Genomic DNA, 23,938 nt, shown 5'->3' with positions numbered 1-23,938 from the left:
CACACACACACACACACAGAAATATGAAGGACGACGGCAAGACGCCAGACAGTGAAAACGGAGGAGCGAACGTGTTCGCAAGGAGCGGGATATTGCAGAGATCAGCAGTGTCGAACCTGGGGGCCACTGCGAGTTCCAGCAGCAGCAGTAAGTCTCAAGAAGAGCAGCCAGGCGTTGGGCTAAGCCAGATATTCACACCGATATCCAGCAGTAGCAAATCTCAAGAACTGCAGCTTGGGAGAACCAAAATGGCGGAGGTCAGGAGGAAGATCGATGAACTATGTAACGTAAAGGATAAAAACAACGTACACAAAGAGATCAAGCAACTTATGACCGGTATCAAATCCGGCATAACATTGGCAGATCGGGAATTCCAAGAGTGGAGAAAAAGAGCCGAAAATGCCGAAAAGACTCTGCTGGAGGCCAAGGAGAGCATTAGACTGGCTCAAGCACATAAGACGCCGAAGGGACCCCCCACAAATCCACGTCCTGAAAAGAGAGATAGGGACACGCCAGGAGATGAGGATCCAAAAAATGCAGGGACGACGAGGAAGACATCAAGGAGATGGGAGAAAATAGTGGGTGGCATAAAGGAAGATGAAGTGAGGAAGAAGGAAGAGGAAGCGAGGAAGAAGGAAGAGAAGAAGAAGGAATACAGGAAGAACAAGGAGAAACCTAAGCCTCGTAGGGAGGGAAGCAAGGGTGACGCTCTGGTTGTTGAGGCGAAGGACAAAAAGTCCTACGCAGCACTTCTCCGGAAAGTGAGAGAGGATCCGGAGTTGAAACAACAAGGTGAGAACGTGGTGAAAACCAGGCGAACCCAGAAAGGCGAGATGCTATTCGAGCTGAAAAGGGACCCTACGGTTAAGAGCGCAGCTTTTAAGGAGCTCGTCTTGGCGAGACGGCGAACGGAAGAGCCTTATCCCAGGAGTCAGTGGTCGAGTGCAGGGATCTGGACGAGATCACAACAGAAGACTAGCTGAAAAGTGCGCTGAAGGTGCAATGCAACCTGGGAGACGTACCGATGGCAATTCGGTTGAGGAAGGCGTATGGTGGAACGCAGACGGCGTCGATACGACTTTCTTCGGACGCAGCTAACGAGCTGCTGAAGACAGGTGGTCAGTGTGCCCGTTGAAAGCTAATCCTTGGGTATCTAAGAAAATGGAGAGATGCTACAAGTGCATGGGCTTCGGTCACCAGGCGAGAAACTGCAAAGGTCCTGACAGATCTGATCTGTGCAGGAAATGCGGAGAGAAGGACACGTTGCAAAAGACTGTACAAAGCAACCCAGGTGCATGCTCTGCAAAAAGGAGGACGGAAACGGTCATGTGACGGGAAGTTTCAGGTGCCCAGAGTTCAAGAAGGCGATGGTGGGCCAGCAATAATGGAGGTAACCCAAATAAATCTCAATCATTGCAACACAGCACAGCAACTGTTGTGGTAGTCGACAACGGAAACAAAGTGCGACGTTGCTATCATTGCAGAGCGATATCAAGTCCCTCAATAATGGTAACTGGGTGGCGGATAGCGCAGGAATGGCGGCCATTCAACAAGTGGTGGCGGGCTCATACGAAGGTTTCATGATCGCCAAAAACAATGGAATCTATGTATGTAGTTGCTACGCACTCCCGAGATGGACAATTGAGCAGTTCCACCAGATGCTAGATGGGCTCACCGGAGAGCTCATTGGACGGAGACCAGTCGTCATCGCAGGAGATTTCAATGCTTGGGCAGTGGACTGGGGAAGCAGATGTACCAACGCAAGAGGGTAAAGCCTGCTGGAAGCTCTGGCAAAGTTGGACGTCGGTCTGGCCAACGAAGGAACCATCAGCACCTTCCGCAAAGATGGTAGGTAATCCATTATCGACGTCACTTTCTGCAGTACGTCGCTAATGGCAAATATGAACTGGAAAGTATGCGAAGAGTACACCCATAGTGACCATCAGGCGATCCGGTGCAGTATCGACGAACGGACACCGGTGGAAATGCGGATGACGAAAGTAAGCGAGCGGAAGTGGAAGACGAAGGCATTCAATAAGGATCTCTTCATCGAAGCTCTAAGGATAGACAGCAGCGTCCCTGGCCTAAGCGCGAACGAGTTGACCGAATCATTAGCAAGGGCATGTGACACAACTATGCCGAGAAAACTGGAGCCAACGAACAGGCGGCGTCCAGCTTACTGGTGGAACGAGGAAATTAGCACCCTCCGTGCTACTTGTCTTCTAGCCAGAAGGCGTTCTCAGAGAGCAAGACCAGAAGCAGACAGAGAGGAGCGCAGGGTGGTGTTCCGAGAGGCCAGGGCTGCACTGAAACGAAAGATAAAGCTGTGCAAGTCAAATAGTTTCAAGGAGCTGTGCCGCGATGCCGATGGCAACTCCTGGGGCAACGCATACCGAGTCGCGATGGCGAAGATCAGAGGTCCAACGATGCCGGTTGAAATGTGTCCCAACAAGCTGAAAGTCATCGTGGAGGGACTTTTCCCACAGCATGACCCAACGACCTGGCCACCTACACCATATGGCGAGGAAGATGAAGACAACGTTGAACAAGTCTCCAACGAGGAACTCATAGCAGCAGCGAAAGGGTTGAAGGCGAATAAAGCTCCCGGCCCGGATGGAATTCCCAACGTGGCGTTGAAGGTGGAAATCCAGACGTTCCCGGACATGTTCAGCATGGTGCTGCAGAAATGTCTGGACGAGGGTCAGTTCCCTGATAGGTGGAAGGTACAAAAGCTTGTGCTCTTGCCGAAGCCCGGAAAACCGCCGGGGAATCCTGCATCGTATAGGCCAATATGCTTGCTGGATACTGTCGGAAAGCTCTTTGAGAGGATTATCCTGAACAGGCTGACGAAATGCACGGAGAGTGAACACGGATTGTCGGAGAGGCAGTTTGGATTCCGGAAAGGGATTTTCGACGCTGGATGCAATTCGGACAGTGATTGACAGAGCCCAGAAAGTTTCCAAACAGAAGCGGAGAGGATATCGATACTGCGCCGTGATTACGATTGATGTGAAGAATGCATTCAATAGCGCCAGCTGGGAGGCCATTGCCAAGGCGCTCGATAGAATGAGGGTTTCAGACTAACTCTGCAGGATTCTAAGAAGTTACTTCCAGAACCGGGTCCTGGTCTACGCGACAGACACGGGGTAGAAATCGCTTAGAATCACGGCGGGAGTTTTCACAAGGCTCCATTTTAGGTCCCACGCTGTGGAATGGAATGTACAATGGCGTGCTGACGCTCAAGCTGCCCAAAGGAGTTGAGATCGTTGGCTTTGCGGACGATGTCGTCTTGACGGTAACCGGTGAGACGCTGGAAGAAGTGGAAATGCTGGCGGCCGAGGTGATAGATACGATTGGTAACTGGATGCAAGGAGCGAAGCTGCAGATAGCCCACCAGAAAACAGAAGTGATGTTGGTCAGTAACTGCAAAGCAGTGCAGCAGGCAGAAATCACCGTTGGAGAGCACACCATTGTTTCGAAGCGCGTACTGAAGTATCTTGGAGTGATACTCGATGACCGACTAAGCTTCAATAGACATGCGATAGCTAGAATCATGCCGAACAACTCTGGACCAAGCAGCAGCAAGAGGCGTCTTCTGGCTAGTGTGTCCTCATCGATACTAAGGTATGGAGGTCCAGTCTGGATTGAAGCGCTGAAAACGAAGCAGAACCAAAGGAAATTGAGCAGTACGTTCCGGCTCATGGCCATGCGAGTTGTGAGTGCGTACAGAACCATTTCGATGCAGGCAGTAATGCGTTATCGCCGGTATGATCCCAATCGGCATCATCTTGGTGGAGAACTACGAGTGAATTAAAGAGAAGTAGACAAATTATTTACCCTTTGTAGAACCTTAAGGTATGGTGAGGAAAGTTTAACCATCTCTTTTCTTCCTTCATTTCACTACAACAGCAAATGTGACGTGATACTACCTACTACCAAAACAATCATATTTCCAGACCTCGCTGTATGAGATTGTGTTTACACCCCTGATGGTGGGAAGCTCCAACCGTCATTTAATCGACCTCGGATTAAATCCTGATCACGAATGTCAAGCTATTATGGTGTCGATGTCAATGTTAATCAATACGATCCTTAACAAACATTTGGCGCATCCTTCAATCAGGACCGGTATGAAATGTTGATCCGAGTTGGAGCTTACCGCCATGAGAGGGAAAGCGAATCACAGGCTACGTGCACTGCTGCCATCTTTCCTGTTAGCGTTTAATTAAATCTTCGGTGACTTTTTTTAAGTGGACCGGTAAAATGTCTAAAATGGTCGTTTTTGTTTGATTTATTCAGTTTTTGATATTTATTCATCATTAAATACATCCACTCATCTATGTTGATGAGTCAAATTTCGCAATTACTTGTTTCAATAAACTTAAATTCATTGCTAGAGGCAATACATCTGGCACCGCTGTTTCAATGATACTTTCACGATTGCTAGCAAAGTAGTAAAGTTGAAGTGGTTTTCTTTGTGATAAATTTGTTCACCAAGAGTTTTGTAAAGCAGTCGTTTACTTCGAAGAACACAAGTAATTTTCGATCTAAAATTATGAAATATATGTTTTAGATTTTCGTATTCATAATGTATGAATGTATGTGCAAACTAATGATGATGATTGAATGATATTTAAAAAAGCAGAAGAACACAAAATTACCTACCCTTTGTAGAACCTTAAAAGCCTGAGGGAATAAACTAAATGAGAATTTAATATAATGGTCTTGCTTGGGTGGATTTTTTCTTTGATTGCTTGGAGTGGCTCTTTTATGATTGAATAATGATTAAAGAAACGTAGACAAGCATTGCCTTGACAGCAAGCATAGACTGACTTTATTGAGTATTCTAGGTCTTCATTGTAAATCTGGTTAGCTTGGAAAATTAGCTTTTCAGTAAAGTTTTAGTATTGCAATTGCGATGAAATTAACTTACATAATTTTGGAGGTGAAAGCGCTGTTTTTACGATTTTGCACCATAGGAATCTGGCCGTGAATTAGCGTTTGGTTAAGCGTATTATCCAGAATGGGTATCGGTACGGGTCCCGTTGTCGTGAAGCAAGCTTGTTCGCAGCATCGCCTCTCCTTTCTGCATGTATGGTACTATGACTGGTAATAAATATTACATTTCCAGATTTAAAGATTGAACACGAAAATATCCGAACACATTAAAAACGCTGCCATTAAGACATTTTTTTGAGCATTTTTTTCAAAATTTCTCTGAATCAAGCTAAGAGCGTATAGAATCGCAGTAGGCATTGGTTCTCATGATAAGTTCATTTGTTTACATCATGGCTTCAGCGAAGCAAGCACGTCGCGATTCGATCCTGCATGCTCGAAACGAAAATCCTGGTCTATCCGCTCCTGGCAGTTTTCGATCAAATTCCTGGGCAAGAATTTTATACCTCGGTTGACCGGAAGAATGTAAAATCAAAAAGAATCTGCAGTTGTGGGTAGAAAAGCGAAACTTTCGTTACTTCTGGGACCATGAACCAGAAAATTTACTACTGCCTTTTCTGAAGCAGCATGAGGTGGATTGCCTATTCTGGCCGGACTTGGCAAGCTGCCACAACTCAAATTCCACCAAACAGTGGTACAGCGGAAATGGCATCACAGTGGTTCCCAAGGACATGGATCCGGTAAGGAGGAAGGCTGAAACAATGGTCTTACAGTAAGCATAATACCGACTAATGTATGGCTGTTATATTGAACTATGAAAAATAAAACGCATTTTTAAACCTCAACAAGATTTTCGTGTTCGGACTTTTTAGGTTTGATCCTTTAGAAGTTCAAAAGCATCCTAATTTATACTTAAATCATAAAACTTGATGAATTCTCAAAACATGCATAATCCAGTTTAAACTGAACTGTTGGCATCACTGGTCGGAAGAGTGTTGCGAGGTAGAGAAAGACTCCCGAGGATAAACAGGATAAACCTTTTGTTCACGATAAACGTTCGACCTATGAAGCTTATAAACATTGGATTTTGAATTATCTATTAGAGATAGAGGTAACCTACGGCACAATCATCATTTATTTCTTACACATAAATTTTCACAGCTATGGCATCTCCCGAGAGCAAGCATCTCTCTCAAGACATATTTTGAACAACATTGCTATTATTGACACCCATATCACCTTCGTCCTCCCAGAAGACGAATATCTCCGAGTCACCTTCCTGGAGTGTTTTCCTCAACGAGGGCCTAAGATTAAGTAAAATCAACTTTTGCTTCACCTTTATCAGTTCGTTTGCCAGCTCCTTCAAACCCTTGGTAGAGGTATGATCCAGTCCTATCACCGATGTGCAGTCCACCACGATCGGAACCTTCCGCTCGTTTGCCACCTCGATCACCTTCGTTCGAAGGAAATCCACGGCAGGAAAGAAGATTCCCGTCTCCGGGCTGAGTTTTACGTATTGGACTCCTTTGTTTTCGATCGAATCCTGTTGAATGGTTGGCCGCACCCAAACCTTCAGCAGACCGACTATGCTGATGAAGATCCCGAACAGCAGACCCACCTCAACTCCGGCGAACAGACTCACACAGAAGCAACCACCCCACGCGAGGATGTCTGTTTTGGATGCTTTCATGAGGACTTTCACGATGCTGAAATCAATCATGAAGACCACCGAACAGATCAGAACCGCGGCCAGAGTCGTCTTCGGGATGAAGTAGAAGTACGGAGTGAGTAAACTCAACGCCAGCAGTGTCATGACGGCCGAGTAGATACCAGCCAACGGCGTCCGAACGCCACTGGAATGGCTGACGGCCGATCGGGTGAACGCACCGCACGTTGGCATCGCACTGAAGCAGGACCCCAGAATGTTGCACAATCCCAGGGCAATCATTTCCTGCGATGCGTCGACTATCTTCCCGGCGGCTGAAATGTTGGAAGTTTGTAAAAATCGTCAAGAATCGAAATTTTATATCCGAACAGAACTTACTGAATGCTTTGGCAATTGATACGTTAGCTAGGACCGCTACCAGCGGTACCAGAATAAGACTGCTTCCCAAGTCTTTGACGACCTCAAAGTACGTAATGGTTTCGTTCCCCGACTGGACGTTGTAGATCGGTAGCTCAAATCCTGGAATGCCCGGTTTTACGTGACCGGACAGTTTGAAAGGCACCTCCGCTCCGGTGCCGTGCCATTTGAAGGCAATGGCCGATGTAATCAGTACGATCAATGCGTTTCTTGACAAACTAAGATACCAGAGGAACTTCTTCAAAGCCTTACCTCGTGGTGTATCGTCTTTGATTGGAAGTTTTGTAATCTGTCGCAGAGCCAGTAGGAACACGATGGCGAAACCTCCGAGAATCAGATCTCCAGGATTGGTCTCCATGACCTGGGTGGCCAGACTGTACAAGGTTTGGAAAAATCCTCGCGCTTTCGACGGGATTCCAAAGAGGTGCTTCAGCTGGGTTCCCACGATGATCAGTGCGGTGGCAGAGGTGAACGCCGACGTGACGGGAATTGGGATGAAGCTGACCAGGAAGCCCAGCTTGAAGACGCCCATGAGCAGTTCAACTAGGCCAGCTAGGAAGGCCAGAATGATCATGTACTGGATGGGTTTGTCCATCGTATACTGGACGGCTAGCAGGGCCATCAGGCTCGTTGGTCCGATGGAGACCTCCTTGACCGTGCCGAAGATGACGTAGACCAGAGTTCCTGTGATTGGGGCGGAAGAAAAAGAAGGAGCAGCTTAAGTAAGGTTTAATGGAATAAATGAGTACAGTGTTCGGTTATCTGAGCTTAGCGTCTTCACAAGAGACAACAATTTGCTTACGGCAGGGCCAATATGCGTCGGGTAAGCCGTTATCAAATACACCGTGTAAGGCATCTTCTGGTTCGTTACAAGATAGTTGAGTAGATATGTAATCTTCCTATCTCATCTGCTAATAAGCGCTAATTTTCAAGGGCGTAGCCAGCATTCGGGGAGGGGGGGGGGATTTTTTTGTAGATAGAATATTAGGTCAGATGCCAACAGGCGGGATGCTATTAGGCCGAAGGGGTCAATAAGTCAAATGAGTAATTAAACTGAAATTGAAATTTCGGTTAAAGTGCATAAGTATTTTTCAAATTTACATGGTTACCAGCAAATTCAGATTGACTATTTCCTGTTTTTTTTTTTAATTCTCGTTTGTTTCCCGGAATTTTGGAAATTCTTTCGGCTGTACGATATACATTTAAATAAAGCATAAAACCGAATGAGATTGAACTTTGGAATGTTCTTTTCAGGACTTCTCTAAAATAAATCAATTGTGAAGAGGATCCCAGGATCCGTGAAAAATACCAAGTAAATCTAATTTTGGGCGTAAAATTCCAAAGAAATTCTGATGATAATTTAATGCAAATTCCGTAGATAATTCCAAAGGCATCACGAAATGAATTTCTATAGAATTTTAAGGAAACTTCCAAGCAAAACTGCAGAAGAATTTAGATGAGAAGTCCAAGATAATTCTGAACAAAATTTCAATACAATTCGAAAGTGAATTGTTTGGGAATTTAAATGAGAATTAAAGCGAATTTTGAGCAGAATTCTAGCAGGAATCTTCAGCGAATTCCTAGAAAAGCTGTAAAATTTGAAGAAAATATAAGGACGAATTTCATGGTTTTCACTTTGGATGAATCTGCAGAAAATTTCTAGACTATTATAAATATTGTTTTATGGACTCTCAGAGAGAATCTCAATCTTATTTTAGAAGAATTCTGAAATAAACGCTGAGTAAAGATTCAAAAAGAAATGTTTGAGAATATTATAATAAAAAATCACGCTGAGCGAGGGCCATCAGGGCACCCATTTGAAGCGATTTGGATGGGGAGAGTGGAGATGTCAACTCCCTGTTGCTAACATTTCGTGGATAAAGGACGTGCTCTTCTCCCCATTCATAAGGTTATCTTCCTGTTGGATGGCTCCTTTTCTGACCAATTGACTGCTCATGTTATTGGAAGGAGATTCTTAACTGTCCTAATACTCCGTTCACATTGCAGCGTATATCACGGGATATGCGATATCTTGTAAAGATTCGAAAAGAAATTTTATCACGTGATATACGCTGTAATGTGAACGGGGTATTAGGACAGTTAAGAATCTCCTTCCAATAACATGAACAGTCAATTGGTCAGAAAAGGAGCCATCCAACAGGAAGATAACCTTATGAACGGGGAGAAGAGCACGTCCTTTATCCACGAAATGTTAGCAACAGGGAGTTGACATCTCCACTCTCCCCATCCAAATCTCTTCAAATGGGTGCCCTGATGGCCCTCGCTCAGCGTGATTTTTTATTATAATATTCTCAAACATTTCTTTTTGAATCTTTACTCAGATATAACTCATACATCAAGTTTCCACTGGAAATCCTATGTATGAGTGCTCATTGCAAGACAGCCTATATTACGTGATATATGCTGTAATGTGAACGGGGTATAAGGAAATGAATAGGTGCATTGCCTATTAATCCATACATTCGTTTTTGGCCCTTCATACAGCGATTTGCTGAAGACAATCAGAGGTTATTAAGCTTGATCAAGTTCAACAGTGAGCAGAGCCCACTGCTATCGGACTAGTTTCCGTGCTACTCCTTGAGGCAAGTCAGCTTTTGATCATGAGTAAAATCTGAGTTTATTTTGAGTAACTCTGAGTAACTGCGCTTGCAATGCTAAACCAGGAGGATATTTCGGCAATGGGAGGGCAATTTCGTATTGCCCGTGTACGAAAGGAACTACAAGCTGCCCCTCAAAATCGATGGAAAATTTATGGTGACCTAACGGAACAGTCAGAGAAGTTTTGCTTTGCAGCCGACGACGTTCGAGCAGTGCAAACGTTAGGAACCGCATGGTACGGATTCGGATGGCCAATCCCAATAAAAGACCGCATTCAGCAATGTTCATTTTGTGCTATATATGGATCATCACAACACCAACAGACGATGAAAATTCAACAACGGAAGTTTCTGTAGATGGTTGACCCTAACTCTAACCCTAACGTTATGGAGGCTTGCAAATATAATTTTGCTGATCCATAATTATTAATATTTTTGACCGATTTCGTGAGATTGAGTATTAATTTTCATGAGCTAAAAATAATCTTCTGAAAACATTTGACCAAATTACACATCCCTTGGTCGTGAAACCACATCACCTAGCGTTGCCCTTACCCGTGTAATTTATCAGATCTATCATTTTTCGACTCCCGGGAAACAAGTTTTTGTTCCCGGGAAACAGTTTTATTTATAATTCTGGAGAAAATTTGACGAATCTTTAGTGCGAAGTCAGGAAAGCTTCCAGGCAAAGAATCTGCCATGCTACACCGGTAAACGCTTTTGAAACAATTTTTGAGAAATTCCTGTGTGAAGTTGGAAGAGTCTTCCTGGAAAAGTTGAAAAAAGCCCAAAGCAAATTTAGGCAGCCGGATGAAACTTTCAGAATAATTCAGAAAAGTTTTCCATGGGAAGTCCTGCTGAAATGGAAAATAATTTCCACTACCAGTGGTAAGGCTTGATTCAAAGTAAATCTGGACCGAGGGGGGCGACACATCTAAATCTCAAGTCTAGATGCTCAACAAATCTCACACTAGCGAATCGATCTTCGAAAAATCTTCTTTCATTTCTCGCATCTACTTGCATCGCGCATCATCTTTTTGCAGGAAATCTTCAGAATCGTCGTCAATCTTCTTTCTATCTACTCAGCGTGCGCGCAGCTAGCCACAGCAAAACATAATCTTTCCTGCATCGTAGATAGAGTCGTCCCCCTCGATATGGATGCACGGTTTAATACACCACCGTGCTCCTGGTGGTTGGAACAAAAAACGTTTGACAGGCATTTGTTGATGTTTCATTGACGAAGAAATTGGTGAAAAGTGTGTCTCGATTGATCGACGCATCCCGAAATTACGGATCATGGAACTTGAGAAAAGAAAATTAATTGTGCACAAACATCTAGAGAACCCTTAGTGGTCTGCCTCAAAAATAGCAAGAGTGTTGAAATTCCCAAAGTCAACGGTGAGTCTTGCAATCAAACGTTACAAGGATACTCTGAGTGTGGATAGAGCACAGCGTATCTATCATAAAAGTGCCACTAGGGACAAAGAGCTGAGGAGAAAGGTGTTGAGGTACATGAAAAGCAACCCAGGTGTCTCCATACGTGATTTGGCAAAGAAATACGATTGCAACTTTTCCACCGTGCCTAACATCCTTTCAAGAGAAGAATATAAGTAACCGGTGGAAACTAACGATTTTAAATTGGTTCACTACTTGACTAGCCTATTGGTCCCAAGCAAATCGATTACCGTACCCCATTCTAGTATAAATTCCAGTACTACACTATGTTTGTTTTGGTTCGCTATGAAAGTTTGACAGATAAAATGAGGGGTTCGTTGATTTTCCTATGTTTCGAGGGGTGAATCGATTAGCTTGGGACCGAAAAGACTACCAGAGCTGAGCGAAAAAGTTGAGCACGTTTCTTCGGGACCTACTAGTCTTAGAAACCTCTATGCTATAAGTCTTTTTGTGCCAGTAAACATCCGAATCGCTCCCTAAAACAAAATTTAGTGGCCAAAAAGCGAGCACGATTACTATACGAACGAGTTTTGACGAAATTTGATGACTGTATTTTAATGGATGACGAAACATATGTCAAAATGGATTATAAACAAATCCCCGGACGAAAATTTTACCTGTCAACTGGTCGTGGGGATGTCCCTTCCAGGTATAAATTTGTTTTTGCTGATAAGTTTGCTCGGAAACTAATGATTTGGCAAGGAATCTGGAGTTGTGGCCTTAAAACCAAGGTTTTCATCACATCTCACACAATTACGTCGAAGGTTTACATTAAAGAGTGTCTGAAAAAGCGGATTTTACCCTTCAATTGGCAACACAAGACCAACGTTATGTTTTGGCCGGATCTAGCCAGCTGCCACTACTCCTAGGAGGTACTAGAATGGTATGCTGCAAACAATGTTAATTTCGTCGCCAAAGAGATTAATCCTCCAAATTACCCTGAGTTCAGACCGATCGAAAAATATTGGGCAATTATCAAGCGAAAACTTCTAGGATGCGGTAAAGAGGTGACAAATGCACAACAAATGCGTTTAAAGTGGAATAAGTTCGCCGGTACAGTGTCACCAGCGACTGTGCAGATCATGATGGCATTGATCACAAGTAAAGTGCGACAGTTCGTTCGAAACGGTGAAATGTAATAACTTGTTATGTATCGTTTGAAAGCTGAATAAATACCCTTTTGTTTGACGTTGTATGTTGTTTAATTCTTGAGTTATGATCACTTGAATGAGTCCAAATTTACTTTGAATCGGGCTTTAGCCAGATAAGACTTCTGAGGGTAATCTGAAGATACTGTTGAAATGGAAAGTTGATGAAACTTCCGTTCAACGATGGAAGAAATTTGCGGGAGAAGGTGGAAGATTCTTCCAGGACAAGTTTTAAAAACTTCCCGGAGATGTTGGAAGAAACCTCCATGCAAAGTCGGACGAAACCTCCCAGAAAAATCATAAGAATCCATCCGAAGAATCCGGTCGAAATCTTCAAGGGAAAGTTGGAAAAAACTGTCAGAAAATGCCGGAAAATTTTCCGAGGGAAAGCCTGGCGAAGTTCAAATTTTAATAAATTGATACCGGAAATTATATCACTGGATAATAACATTTCCCGATTCCCGGGAAGAGTCTTCAGTTATTTCTTGTTTCCAGGGTAGCCAGAAATAGCCGGAAAATGAAACCATTAACATCACCACATCACCAAAAGTTTCATAGACATTACAATTCACAGCCATCGATCTCTAGAAAACAAAAGAGCCCCAGCATCTCCTGGCCTGGACAAGAGCCATCTAACTTGGATCTTTTAATGAATAAAAACTAAATCTTGAAATCAAAACATTTTGTCAGACGGCGATTGTTTGAACTTCATTTCAGTGCCAACATTTCAAATGGGCGTAATTGCATTTGAAAACAACGACTTTCGTCTTCGATTTCTCGCGAATGAAAGCTAACTCATGAAAATGAATGACACCAACAGGTAGATAAATGTTTCCTGTCCCAGCTAGCATTGGTAATTTGGAGGGGTGGGCTTTTATTTGCGAGAAATCGATGGCTAAAGCCATTGTTTACAAAAGCAATTACGCCCCTTTGAAATGTTGGCACTGATTTGATGAAACATATTAGAGTACTTTGTTTATTTTTGAGTAAATATGGGTAACTTACTCACTGCAAAAATATTAACTCCGAGACAGACAACATGCCCCTTGGGCAGACCACTATCACCATCGTCATCAGCAGGGATTATAAACCATTTTTACCATTTTTGATAATGTCAAGTTATGATTCGCGTTTATGCGGGATCTTTTTCGCGTTCGTTTACATTTTTCACGGATGTACACGGCCAATGAGATCAACCGAAATTTGAGTTCATAGGACGTTTTGAAATGTTTATCTAGATATATTTTTCAATTATCTTTTGTAGGTAGATAGTAAAGGGTGATACCATAGAGGTAACTCTAAGACAAGTAGGTCCCGAAGAAACGTGCTCAACTTTTTGGCTCAGCTCTGGTACTATCTTCGGTCCCAAGCTAGTCGAATCACCCCTCGAAACATAGGAAAATCCAATAACCCCTCATTTTATCTGTCAAACTTTCATAGCGAATCAAAACAAACATAGTGTGGTACTAGAATTTTGACTGGAATGGAGTACGTTAAACGATTTGCTTGGGACCAATAGGCTAGTCTAGTAGTAAGCCAATTTAAAATCGTTAGTTTCGTATTGATTGTTGGTGATACGGTCAAAATTTGGTCAATATCAACTTGACGTATTTCTTTCAATTTTGCATTTAAAAAACCTGAACACCCCTCATTTTGAAGGTGTGTGTGTGTAGAATGTTGCTCCTATTTTGATTTTGGAATTCACTCTTCAGTTGTCAAAATGCCGTCCAAGCAAGAAGAGCAGCGTATCAAAATTTTGCTCGCGCATCGCGAAAATCCGAGCTACTCGCACGCAAAGTTGGCAAAATCGCTAAAAGTTGCCAAATCAACCGTTACAAATGTAATTAAAGTGTTTGGGGAACGTTTGTCGACACCCAGGAAGTCTGGATCGGGGGGAAATCGAAAACCGGAAGCCGCTGAGACGACAAAGAGAGTTGCCGGTAGTTTCAAGCGAAACCCTAACCTCTCTCTCCGAGATGCCGCAAATAAGCTGGGTGTATCGTCTACAACCGTGCATCGAGCCAAAAAACGAGCCGGACTATCGACTTACAAGAAGGTAGTGACTCCAAATCGCGATGATAAACAAAATACGACGGCCAAAGCGCGATCCCGGAGGCTGTACACGACGATGCTGACGAAGTTTGACTGCGTGGTAATGGACGACGAAACCTACGTCAAAGCCGACTACAAGCAGCTTCCGGGACAGGAGTTTTATACGGCAAAAGGAAGGGGAAAGGTAGCAGATGTTTTCAAGCACATGAAACTGTCAAAGTTCGCAAAGAAATATCTGGTTTGGCAAGCCATCTGTACCTGTGGCTTGAAAAGCAGCATTTTCATAGCTTCCGGGACTGTCAACCAAGAAATTTACGTGAAAGAGTGTTTGAATAAACGTCTGCTGCCTTTCCTGAAGAAACACGGTTGTTCCGTACTGTTTTGGCCGGATTTGGCATCTTGCCATTACGGTAAAAAGGCCATGGAGTGGTACGCCGCCAACAACATGCAGGTGGTTCCCAAGGACAAGAACCCTCCCAACACGCCAGAGCTCCGCCCAATTGAGAAATACTGGGCTATTGTCAAGTGGAACCTAAAGAAGACCAAAAAAACTGCTAAGGGCGAGCAGCAGTTCAAGGCAAACTGGCTTTCTGCGGCGAAGAAGGTGGACAAGGTGGCTGTACAAAATCTGATGGCAGGGGTCAAGCGTAAGGCCCGGCAATTCGGATTTGGAAAAGCGGAAGCCTAACTGAATATTTTTCCTGAATTTTATACTAATTGAACTTGAAAAAGAAATTTAATTTGATTTTTTAAATAAACGATTTCACCGATTTACACGCGTTTTCCCTTGACCAAATTTTGACCGTATCACCCTTTATTGGGGCGTTCTAGCTGCTGGCAGTTGTTGATTTTTATTCGACTCAGCAGGTGCTACAACGGAATCCAATTTATCTGACAGGCAGAAGTACGAAGCTTGGGGCCAGAGGGAATCGATTTGTGTGACAACGAGGAATCACGACGATAGATTTGTGCGATCGAACGGAGGGCCACGACAAGAAGAACGGTTTTCTTGATAAAGCCCGATTGGAGCAAAAAGGTAAGGGTTGTGAACCCCTGTTTTACTTTAAATCTAAACTTTGAATAATCATGTATTTTCAATATTACAGACAACCAATATTGTAGCGAGCCAGCTGCTGCGTGCTATTATGGGTTCCGTTAATCGACGAACCGACGTGACAGCTCATTGAAGCTGCATTCAAATTCTTGCCCAAGGCGCCATATTTAAAATACGTTAAACACTACCGAACCGACATCTACTCATCCCATCGCGTCATATCGTGAGTAAGGACACGAACACACTTAAAATTTATATTGACTTGGTTTGCGTCTCACCTCGTTTGATAGCTCTGGCTCTGATCGCCCGTTTGACAGATCGAATCGCTCATTTGACAAATCAAATAGTGGACAAACGAAACGCTCCAGTGGCATGTCGGTTCGTCGGTGCTACAAAGCCAGGAAAGCATCCAGTCTGGGTTTGTATTTTCGGAGGAAAGAGAGGCATTTTCGCAGTCCTGGCTGTGTTGGTGTTAGATTAGATTAGATTAGATTACAAAAAGAGGCATTTCTGCAGCTTGGAGGAATTGTTGGCTTGTGAAGTGACCGAACCGAGATGGAAATTTTAGAGAAAAAGTTGGATGCTGCAAGTTTTCAGATACTTGTAGGTAAGTGGATTTAGCAATTTGTGTGTGTTAAAATCAGGCGTAACATTTGAAAATGGCACAAAAGTAAACAAAAGTAGTAAGGCTCTTTACACGCAAACCGAAGAACCCCCACGCAAACCAAAAACATAATCGGGTAGCGGAAATTCTCCCCTTTTCGATAGTGGTATTGGTTTGCGTGAGTGTACTTAAGTTCACGTGTAAAGGGCCCTACAACTTTAGTGCCGTATTCAAATGTTACGCCTGCAATGTTGTAGAAAGTAGTTTCCATTTCGACTAACAATTCTAAAAGTGAATTTCGCTACAGTGTGCACAAGATCTGCAAATGATTGATGTTTGAACATGTAACAAAATCTTACGGTAGTGGTTGTAGAAACTTACTTCGGTCACAATCAAGATGCTGCAACTTTTCGTCACTAAATTGTGCTACTTGAGATTTTCGAAAAACAGAATTCTTTTGCGTACTTAGTTTCTGTAAATGCATGTTTTAATGGTTTATGGTTGAATGTTAACATTGGTATTGATAAATAACAAATTTTAATTACAATTTAGTAGTAATTTATGGAAAGTATTCTAAGCATATAACATATAATGAATAATGTTTCAATTATTTTGAAGTCAACCAGGGTGTATTATACTAACAATTTATTCAGAGTACGTTCGAGGTGCATTGAGAATAATCAAAAAACTTACCAGCCGGGGTCATGATGAATTCATGACAGTGGAAGAAATTATGGCTTTGCCGTTGATTAGATGGTAGAAAGTATGAATGCCTTCAGTTCAATTTATTTGCAATAATTAATTTTACGTTTCTTCACTTTTGAAGAAGTTCCATGAATTTCCTTCATTTTACTTTTTAAAACAGCAGCGTCTTGTAAAAGCACAAAAGTTGCTGAACATGCCAATGTGTTCAAAGAGTACGAAGAAGATCCGTAACTGAGTAAGCTAAGCAAACGGTTAATGTAGATCTTAAAAAAGAATATGTTAATTAAAAATACATAAATATCAAAATTTAAGCAATACATATTGATAAACTTTAATTTCTGTCTTTTTTTTCACTAAATACAACTGAAAAGCTTCTTCTTCTGATTGAACCGGTGTTTTAAAAATATTTTTTTTATGAATGTTGTCGAAATTTTGGTAAAAGAATACCCAACAACTGAAAATAAATATGGTAGAAATTTGGGTAAAAATTACCCATCGATACCATTTGGTACGAGTACTCAAAATTGAGTACATTGGATTTCACCTACGTTTGGCTTCCAACACTATAGTACCATAGAGGTAACTCTAAGACCAGAAGGCCCCGAAGAAACGAGCTCAACTTTTTGGCTCAGTTCTGGTACTATCTTCGGTCCCAAGCTAATCGATTCACCCCTCGAAACATAGGAAAATCCACTAATCTCTCATTTTATCTGTCAAACTTTCATAGTGAATCAAAACAAACATACTGTGGTACTGGAATTTATACTAGAATGGGGTACGTTAGTCAATTTGCTTGGGCCAATAGGCTAGTCAACAACCCAAATTTGAGTTCAGTTTACTCATAATCGCAAAAAGGGCAGGAAATCAGCGATAAGTAAATTTTCCACAGGAAAACATGAAAAATCTGGCGGAAAATGAGGATAATTGACGGAAATTTTACTCAGCCTTGGAGTAGTATCAATAGGCTGAGAGAATTCAATCCTTACTTTTCTCATATTCGGAATTTTTTCCTGGAAAAACATGAGGCAAGTTTTGCAATTTATGAGTAAATTGAACTCAAATTTGGGTTGATCTAATTGGTGATGTAGCTGCTCGTTAAAAGCACAGCATCTTCAGTTCACGTTTCGAGAAAACCTAGTCCATGCATTATCTGTCAAAAAACCCGGAAACTTATGCATTGTGCGCCAGCCTTCAGATTTTAACTTCACAGGAGCGGGGGTGCAATCTGCTCGATTTCGTTTCACGTGAACTGTGAACAGCGAAAAGAGGAAATTGGAAGATACTCCACAACCATTTTTCACAACCTTTCTGGATGAACAATAGATAAGGGCCCACCAGCATTTGTAAACAAACCGTTCCAAAGCCCTTTACTCACAAAGCGAAGGTCACCCACGCAAACCAACACCATCATCGGATAGGGGAAACTTCCACCTACACGATGATGATGTTGGTTTGTGTGGGCGGCCTTCGATTTTTGAGGAAAGGGATTTGGAACGGTTTGTTTACAAATGCTGATCGGCCCTTTTCTATTGTTGATCCAGCTTTCATACCTTCAAAATTTACTTCGCTTCGATCTGTAACTACACGGTAAGAAAAAAACTACCCAATGACTAGTTTGTCTCGTTTTCTCCTGTTATCAAAACCGAGGAGCAGAACCACCCAACAGGGGGTAGTAAAGTGTGGAAACCCAACGTTGAGCATAATCATGTTTACCTACTTTTGGGTACGACTAAATTACTTTTGCGTAGAAAGCGAGTGGAAAATTCCATAAGAATTGCACCCAAGCATGCAGGGGTTGTGAGAAATATAGGGTACTAGCAAAATTTTGTCCAAATTTGGGCTGTTGTAACTTCGTTGAATATTGTTCAATTTTCAATCTTCAAGAACCATTCGACTGTAAAACTAACCAAATTTTATGGTGAGGCAATGGAAGTGACCATGGTTACCGGATACCGGAGATATTCCGGGTTTCCTGAGGGTATGTCTAAATTGCTAAATTTGTGATGAGTTTTTCTCAGAGTGTCCGTTACTAATCTGTGTTTGTTGTTCATACGCCAGAAAAAGAACCATTTCCAAAGCAAATGACGTACCAAAAGCTAAAATCGGCTCAGAATCAACCGAGATATGGCCATTGCCCTGGAATCAGTTCTGAGGGAGGGTTCTGAGTGCGGTCAGTTCTTTCATTCACTCAAAACATGCCATGTGACACCTCTTTCTTCATGTTTTTTTTACCAATAGGATTTCTATAGACTTTAAATAGAGCATTGACCATATTGACCACTTCCGTAGCCACCGGAGTGCCCCCGGGGGAACCTTTAGTAGGGGACAAATTCATTTTTACACCAAAACATGCCGTGCGACAACTTTTTCTTCATGGTTTTTTACCAATAGGATTTCTATAGACTTTAAATGGATTATTGACTACATTTGCCACTTCCGGAACCACCGGAGTGCCCTCGGGGGAACCTGTAGTAGGAGACAAATTCATTTTTACAAAAATCATGCCGTGTGACACCTCTTTCTTCATGGTTTTTCATCAGTAGGCTTTCTATAGACTTTGAATGGATCATTGACCACATTGGCCACTTCCGGAACTATCGGAGTACGGAGGAACCTGTAGTAGGGGACAATTGCATTATTACACCAAAACATGCCGTACAACACCTCTTTTTTCGTGGTTTTTCATCCGTAGGCTTTCTATGGACTTTAAATGGATCATTGACTAGTAGCTGTTCATTAACTATGTAGACATTTTTTTGGGATTTTTGACCCCCCTCCCCCTGCGTAGACAATTGTCCATACAATTTTTTTTTAAATTAGTATGGGCTGTGGATAATTTACACCCCCCCCCCCCTTAAATTCTGTAGTTTATGAACAGCCCCCTACATTGACCGCTTCCGGAACCACTGGAGTACCAAAACATGCACAGCAAAAAAAAGTAGTGTAAATTTCCGTTACTATGATGCACCTAAATGGAGCGTCATATATCATACAAGTTTAGATTATAGATCGTGCATATTTATGGGACATGTCATGCAATATTCCATATATTGTATGCAACTGTCCACTTTTGTTTGCAACATTTCTTGCAAGCTGCTAGTTTACGTGAAAAGGAAGATTACATGTATGAATGTTTGCATGCATGGATGTTTACATCGCCAGTAAAATTCATAATTTTTTGGTGTGTGCCATGTGACACCTCTTTCTTCAAGGTTTTTTACCAATAGGCTTTCTATAGACTTTAAATTGAGCATTGACCACATTGGCCACTTCCGGAGCCACCGGAATGCCCCAAAGGAACCTGTAGTAAGGGACAAATTCATTTTTACACCAAAACATGCCGTGCGACACCTCTTTCTTCATGTTTTTTTTTACCAATAGGCTTTCTATACACTTTAAATGGATCATTGACTACATTGGCCACTTCCGAAACCACCAGAGTGCCCTCGGGGAACCTGTAGTAGGGGACAAATTATTTTTTTTCAAAAATCATGCCGTGTGACACCTCTTTCTTCCTGGTTTTTTATCAGTAGGATTTCTAAAGACTTTAAATGGATTATTGACCACATTGGCCACTTCCGGAACCACCGAAGTACCTCCGGGGAACCTGCAGTAGGGTACAATTTCATTTTTACACCAAAACATGCCATGCGACACCTCTTTCTTCATGGTTTTCCAATAATCTTTGGAAATCCTACTGATGAAAAACCATGAAGAAAGAGGTGTCACACGGCATGTTTTGGTGTAAAAATGAATTTGTCCCCTACTACAGGTTCCCCCGGGGGCACTCCGGTGGCTCCGGAAGTGGCCAATGTAGTCAATGCTCCATTTAAAGTCTATAGAAAGCCTATTGGTAAAAAACCATGAAGAAAGAGGTGTCACATGGTATGTTTTGAGTGAATGAAAGAACTGAGCGCACTCAGAACCCTCCCTCAGGACCGATTCCAGGGAAATGGCCATATCTTGGTTGATTCTAAGCCGATTTTAGTTCTTGTTGCGTCATTTGCTTTGGAAATGGTTCTATTTTTGGCGTATGAACAAAAAACACAGATTAGTAACGGACACTCTGAGAAAAACTCATCACAAATTTAGAAATTTAGACATGCCCTCAGGAAACCCAGAATATCTCCGGTATCCGGTAACCATGGTCACTTCCATTGCTCCACCATAAAATTTGATTAGTTTTCTAGTCGAATGGTTCTTGAAGATTGAAAATCGAACAATATTCAACGAAGTTACAACAATCCAAAGTTGGACAAAATTTTGCTAGTACCCTATATTTCTCACAACCCCTGTACTTTGACCCGGTTTATCTACTTTTGGGTTCCTGCACTATAGTGCTGAGATGAGTAAAAAGAACTTACTTTTGGGTACTTTTTTTTTACCGTGTCGGCTTTACATTGCTCTAACTTTGGTTCAAGTTGTCCATACGTTGATCAAAATTACTATGTGGTTGTCATGACAATGATCTACAAGCCAATTGTTGTTTGAATGAAATTGACGTTTTTGTTTTGCACGTATTCATCTGTCAATTTATCCTATTTCGTATTTTTTTTTTCTCATTTCTATTTTTCTTGATATGCTGTAAAACTGATCGGAACAGCTTGAATACTTTTTGGTCATTGCGAACGACATAAATTTTCATAATTTGGACAGAAGCAAAGTTAGAGTGATTTTTTATAAATTTGTCCATAGTAATTCCCATACAAACTGCAAATCATTTGCACGACCTCTAAACCTTAATCAATCTTTACCATTTTTTGCCCAGGTTCATATTTTTAGGCAATCATACGAATTGGAGGGTTCCCTATCAGATGTTCCACCCGAGAAGGGAATTGCATGTTTGCGGCCTTCTTGCGGTAATTATCACTCCTGGACAAAAAACATTGCAATTCAACAACCGAACATCCTAGTTTTACGTAAATATTTTCACTATCCGGGTAAGGCACCTGACACAAACAACAACATAACTCTGTTATTCACCCATATAAGCCGCGTAGAGTCCATAGTGCGAGGGAAGTCCTGCCAGCGGTGCGTACGCCAAGCTCTGCGGTATGATGGTCAATCCGAGTGTGATTCCGGCGATTAAATCCGACACCCAATCCTCCCGATCGTACGTCCCGATCCAGCTTAAGATGCTGATTCTTCGCTTCACCGTGGCCTGCAGATCGCGCACACTGACCGCAGCGACACGCTGTGCCAACCGTTTGCGAAAGTTCGTTCCAAGATCCTGAAGCACCATAGTTTTTTTTTTTTTCGTTCCGCACTCACGGATGATCGCTAGCGAATTTTGCCAAACAACCCGATCGAACGATCGATCGAACCCGACTGAGGATGATCATGCTAATTTGGGACTATTTTCGTGGAAGTACGGTCCCAACCAAAACAAGACCGGATGGCTTGTATATTTTGGCATTTCACACGCGAGGGTCGTCACGATTACATATGCAAAGCGGCGCGCGCCACCACCGGTCACCGGTTTTCGGTGATCAGCGTTTGCTTTGAACGAAGGGGAAATCCCCTTCCCGATTCGTCGTCGCCAACCAGCGATGCCACAAATACCGATTTTTGTGTACGAAAAAAGTTGAGACCACCTTGTTTATGTTGATACCGTAAGGCGCTGGAACAACTTTTTTAGCCCCCATTCTTGCGTCACTTTTCAATAGGTACTATCTACATTGATCGATTCTCTGCGTCGACTTTCTCTTTGGATCACAACGGCTGTGTTAAGATATTTCCGTTGACGAGTTATTTACAAAATAGAAAGTCGATGAAGACAATCGATCAATGTAGATTGGTCTATTTGAAAAGTGACGCGAGAATTAACTATTTTTGAACTAAGAAACAGTATCAACTTTTCCCAACTTTTTTCGTGTGCAAAAATCGGTATTTGTGGCATCGCTGGATGCCGCCGCGGAGAGAAGCTTTCAACGATGCTCGATGGCGGAAAGTTTCGATGAGAGGAATCGATCAAATCCAGAAAGCTTTGTTGTTGAAGAGGGATGATTTTTTCAACAGTCATCATGAATTAATGCTTTATTTAGGTTTTAATGAGCCTTTGAAAAATGATTAGTTGGCTCGATTCATTTATCAGGTCATGATCAATTGACCAGACCAGAGCCGAATCAGAGCAATTTGTACCCCAATTAAAGTAATCCATTGAATCATCACGCTAAGATCAGTTAATCCAAATCTAGATATTGTTTGCCAAGAAACACCCAAACCAGAATATGGGTAAAGGTAGCCCGCATAAACGCGAACCATAAATTGACCTTACCTAAAATGGTTAAAAATTGTTTATAATCCCTGCTAAACTTTAACTGAAATGGTTATGGAACTTTACATGAACGTTTAATGATAAAGTTTCAACCTTATGTATTATGGTTTTTTGGAAATGGACCTTACAAATAATGGGTTGTTAAGAACCATTACCATTCCAAATTCTTGTTTTCTCCATACATTTTCAGAAAGAGAACTATATAAGAACGTTTTTACTTATGGTTTGAGAACATTAATGGTAATGGTTATGGTAGTCAGTAAGGTCCATTAATGGTTTTGTATTATCGCTCAACTTTACGTGGAATATATCGTGAATTGGTAATCAGTAAATTACAGGCAACCAATTCGCGATATATTCCACATAAAGTTGATCGATGTTACAAAACCATTCGTGGACCTTACTGACTACCATAACCATTACCATTAAAGTTCTCAAACCATAAGTTAAAAGGTTCTAATATAGTTCTCTTTCCGAAAATGTATGGAGAAAACAAGAATTTGGAACGGTAATGGTTCTTAACAACCCATTATTTGTAAGGTCCAGTTCCAAAAAACCATAATACATAAGGTTGAAACTTTATCATTAAACGTTCATGTAAAGTTCCATAACCATTTCAGTTGAAGTTCAGCAGGGATTATAAACAATTTTTAACCATTTTAGGTAAGGTCAATTTATGGTTCGCGTTTATGCGGGAGGTCAACTTCATTAATGTTTGAATAAAATATTCAAACAATTAAACCACAATTTGCTTATAATCGTAAACTTAAATGTTATGATATAGTTAACCCAAGCATGGGTAAATTTGGAAATCAAAAGTAGTTCTTGGGAGGTGGACATACATTTTAATAAATTGTTTGTTACCTCAAATCTGGGTAGTTGACTTTCAGCGTGTAGTTTCAAGCAGCTAAAACACTTTCTCGTGTACACAGTCGCTTTTTTTTAATCTTTCCAATTTCGCGATCAGTGACCCATACATGCCCTAAAAGAGGGTACGAACACAACCCAGTGCCAAAATTGTCGTTTGCCAGTTTTTCGGTGCTGGC

At 42.0% G+C, this 23,938-nt stretch overlaps 1 protein-coding gene across 2 annotated transcripts in view; it reads right to left on the bottom strand.

Annotated features, from left to right (window-relative positions):
* Nucleotides 1-6,021: 6,021 nt before the first annotated feature.
* LOC135705577 (sodium-independent sulfate anion transporter-like) overlaps nucleotides 6,022-23,938 on the bottom strand; it is a 31,226-nt gene continuing 13,309 nt past the window's right edge. Inside the window, exons 1-3 of one of the 2 annotated variants that reach the window (XM_065227351.1) lie at nucleotides 21,599-21,878; nucleotides 6,941-7,663; nucleotides 6,022-6,876 (exon numbers count right to left, since the gene is read on the bottom strand). In XM_065227351.1, the coding sequence (XP_065083423.1) occupies nucleotides 6,089-6,876; nucleotides 6,941-7,663; nucleotides 21,599-21,857 (1,770 nt within the window). In that variant the 5' untranslated portion in view covers nucleotides 21,858-21,878 and the 3' untranslated portion in view covers nucleotides 6,022-6,088. Of the gene's footprint in view, nucleotides 6,877-6,940; nucleotides 7,664-21,598; nucleotides 21,879-23,938 lie in introns of those variants that run through there. The other variant, XM_065227350.1, reaches the window with a different exon arrangement.

Source organism: Ochlerotatus camptorhynchus, unplaced genomic scaffold (assembly GCF_037179485.1).
Source record: "Ochlerotatus camptorhynchus isolate MF236.1 unplaced genomic scaffold, CSIRO-AGI_Acam_v1.1 ptg000268l, whole genome shotgun sequence".
In the NCBI taxonomy this organism is placed as follows: domain Eukaryota; kingdom Metazoa; phylum Arthropoda; class Insecta; order Diptera; family Culicidae; genus Ochlerotatus; species Ochlerotatus camptorhynchus.
The sequence above is the reverse complement of the archived record's forward strand: the minus strand, read 5'-3'. Positions and strand labels throughout refer to the sequence as shown.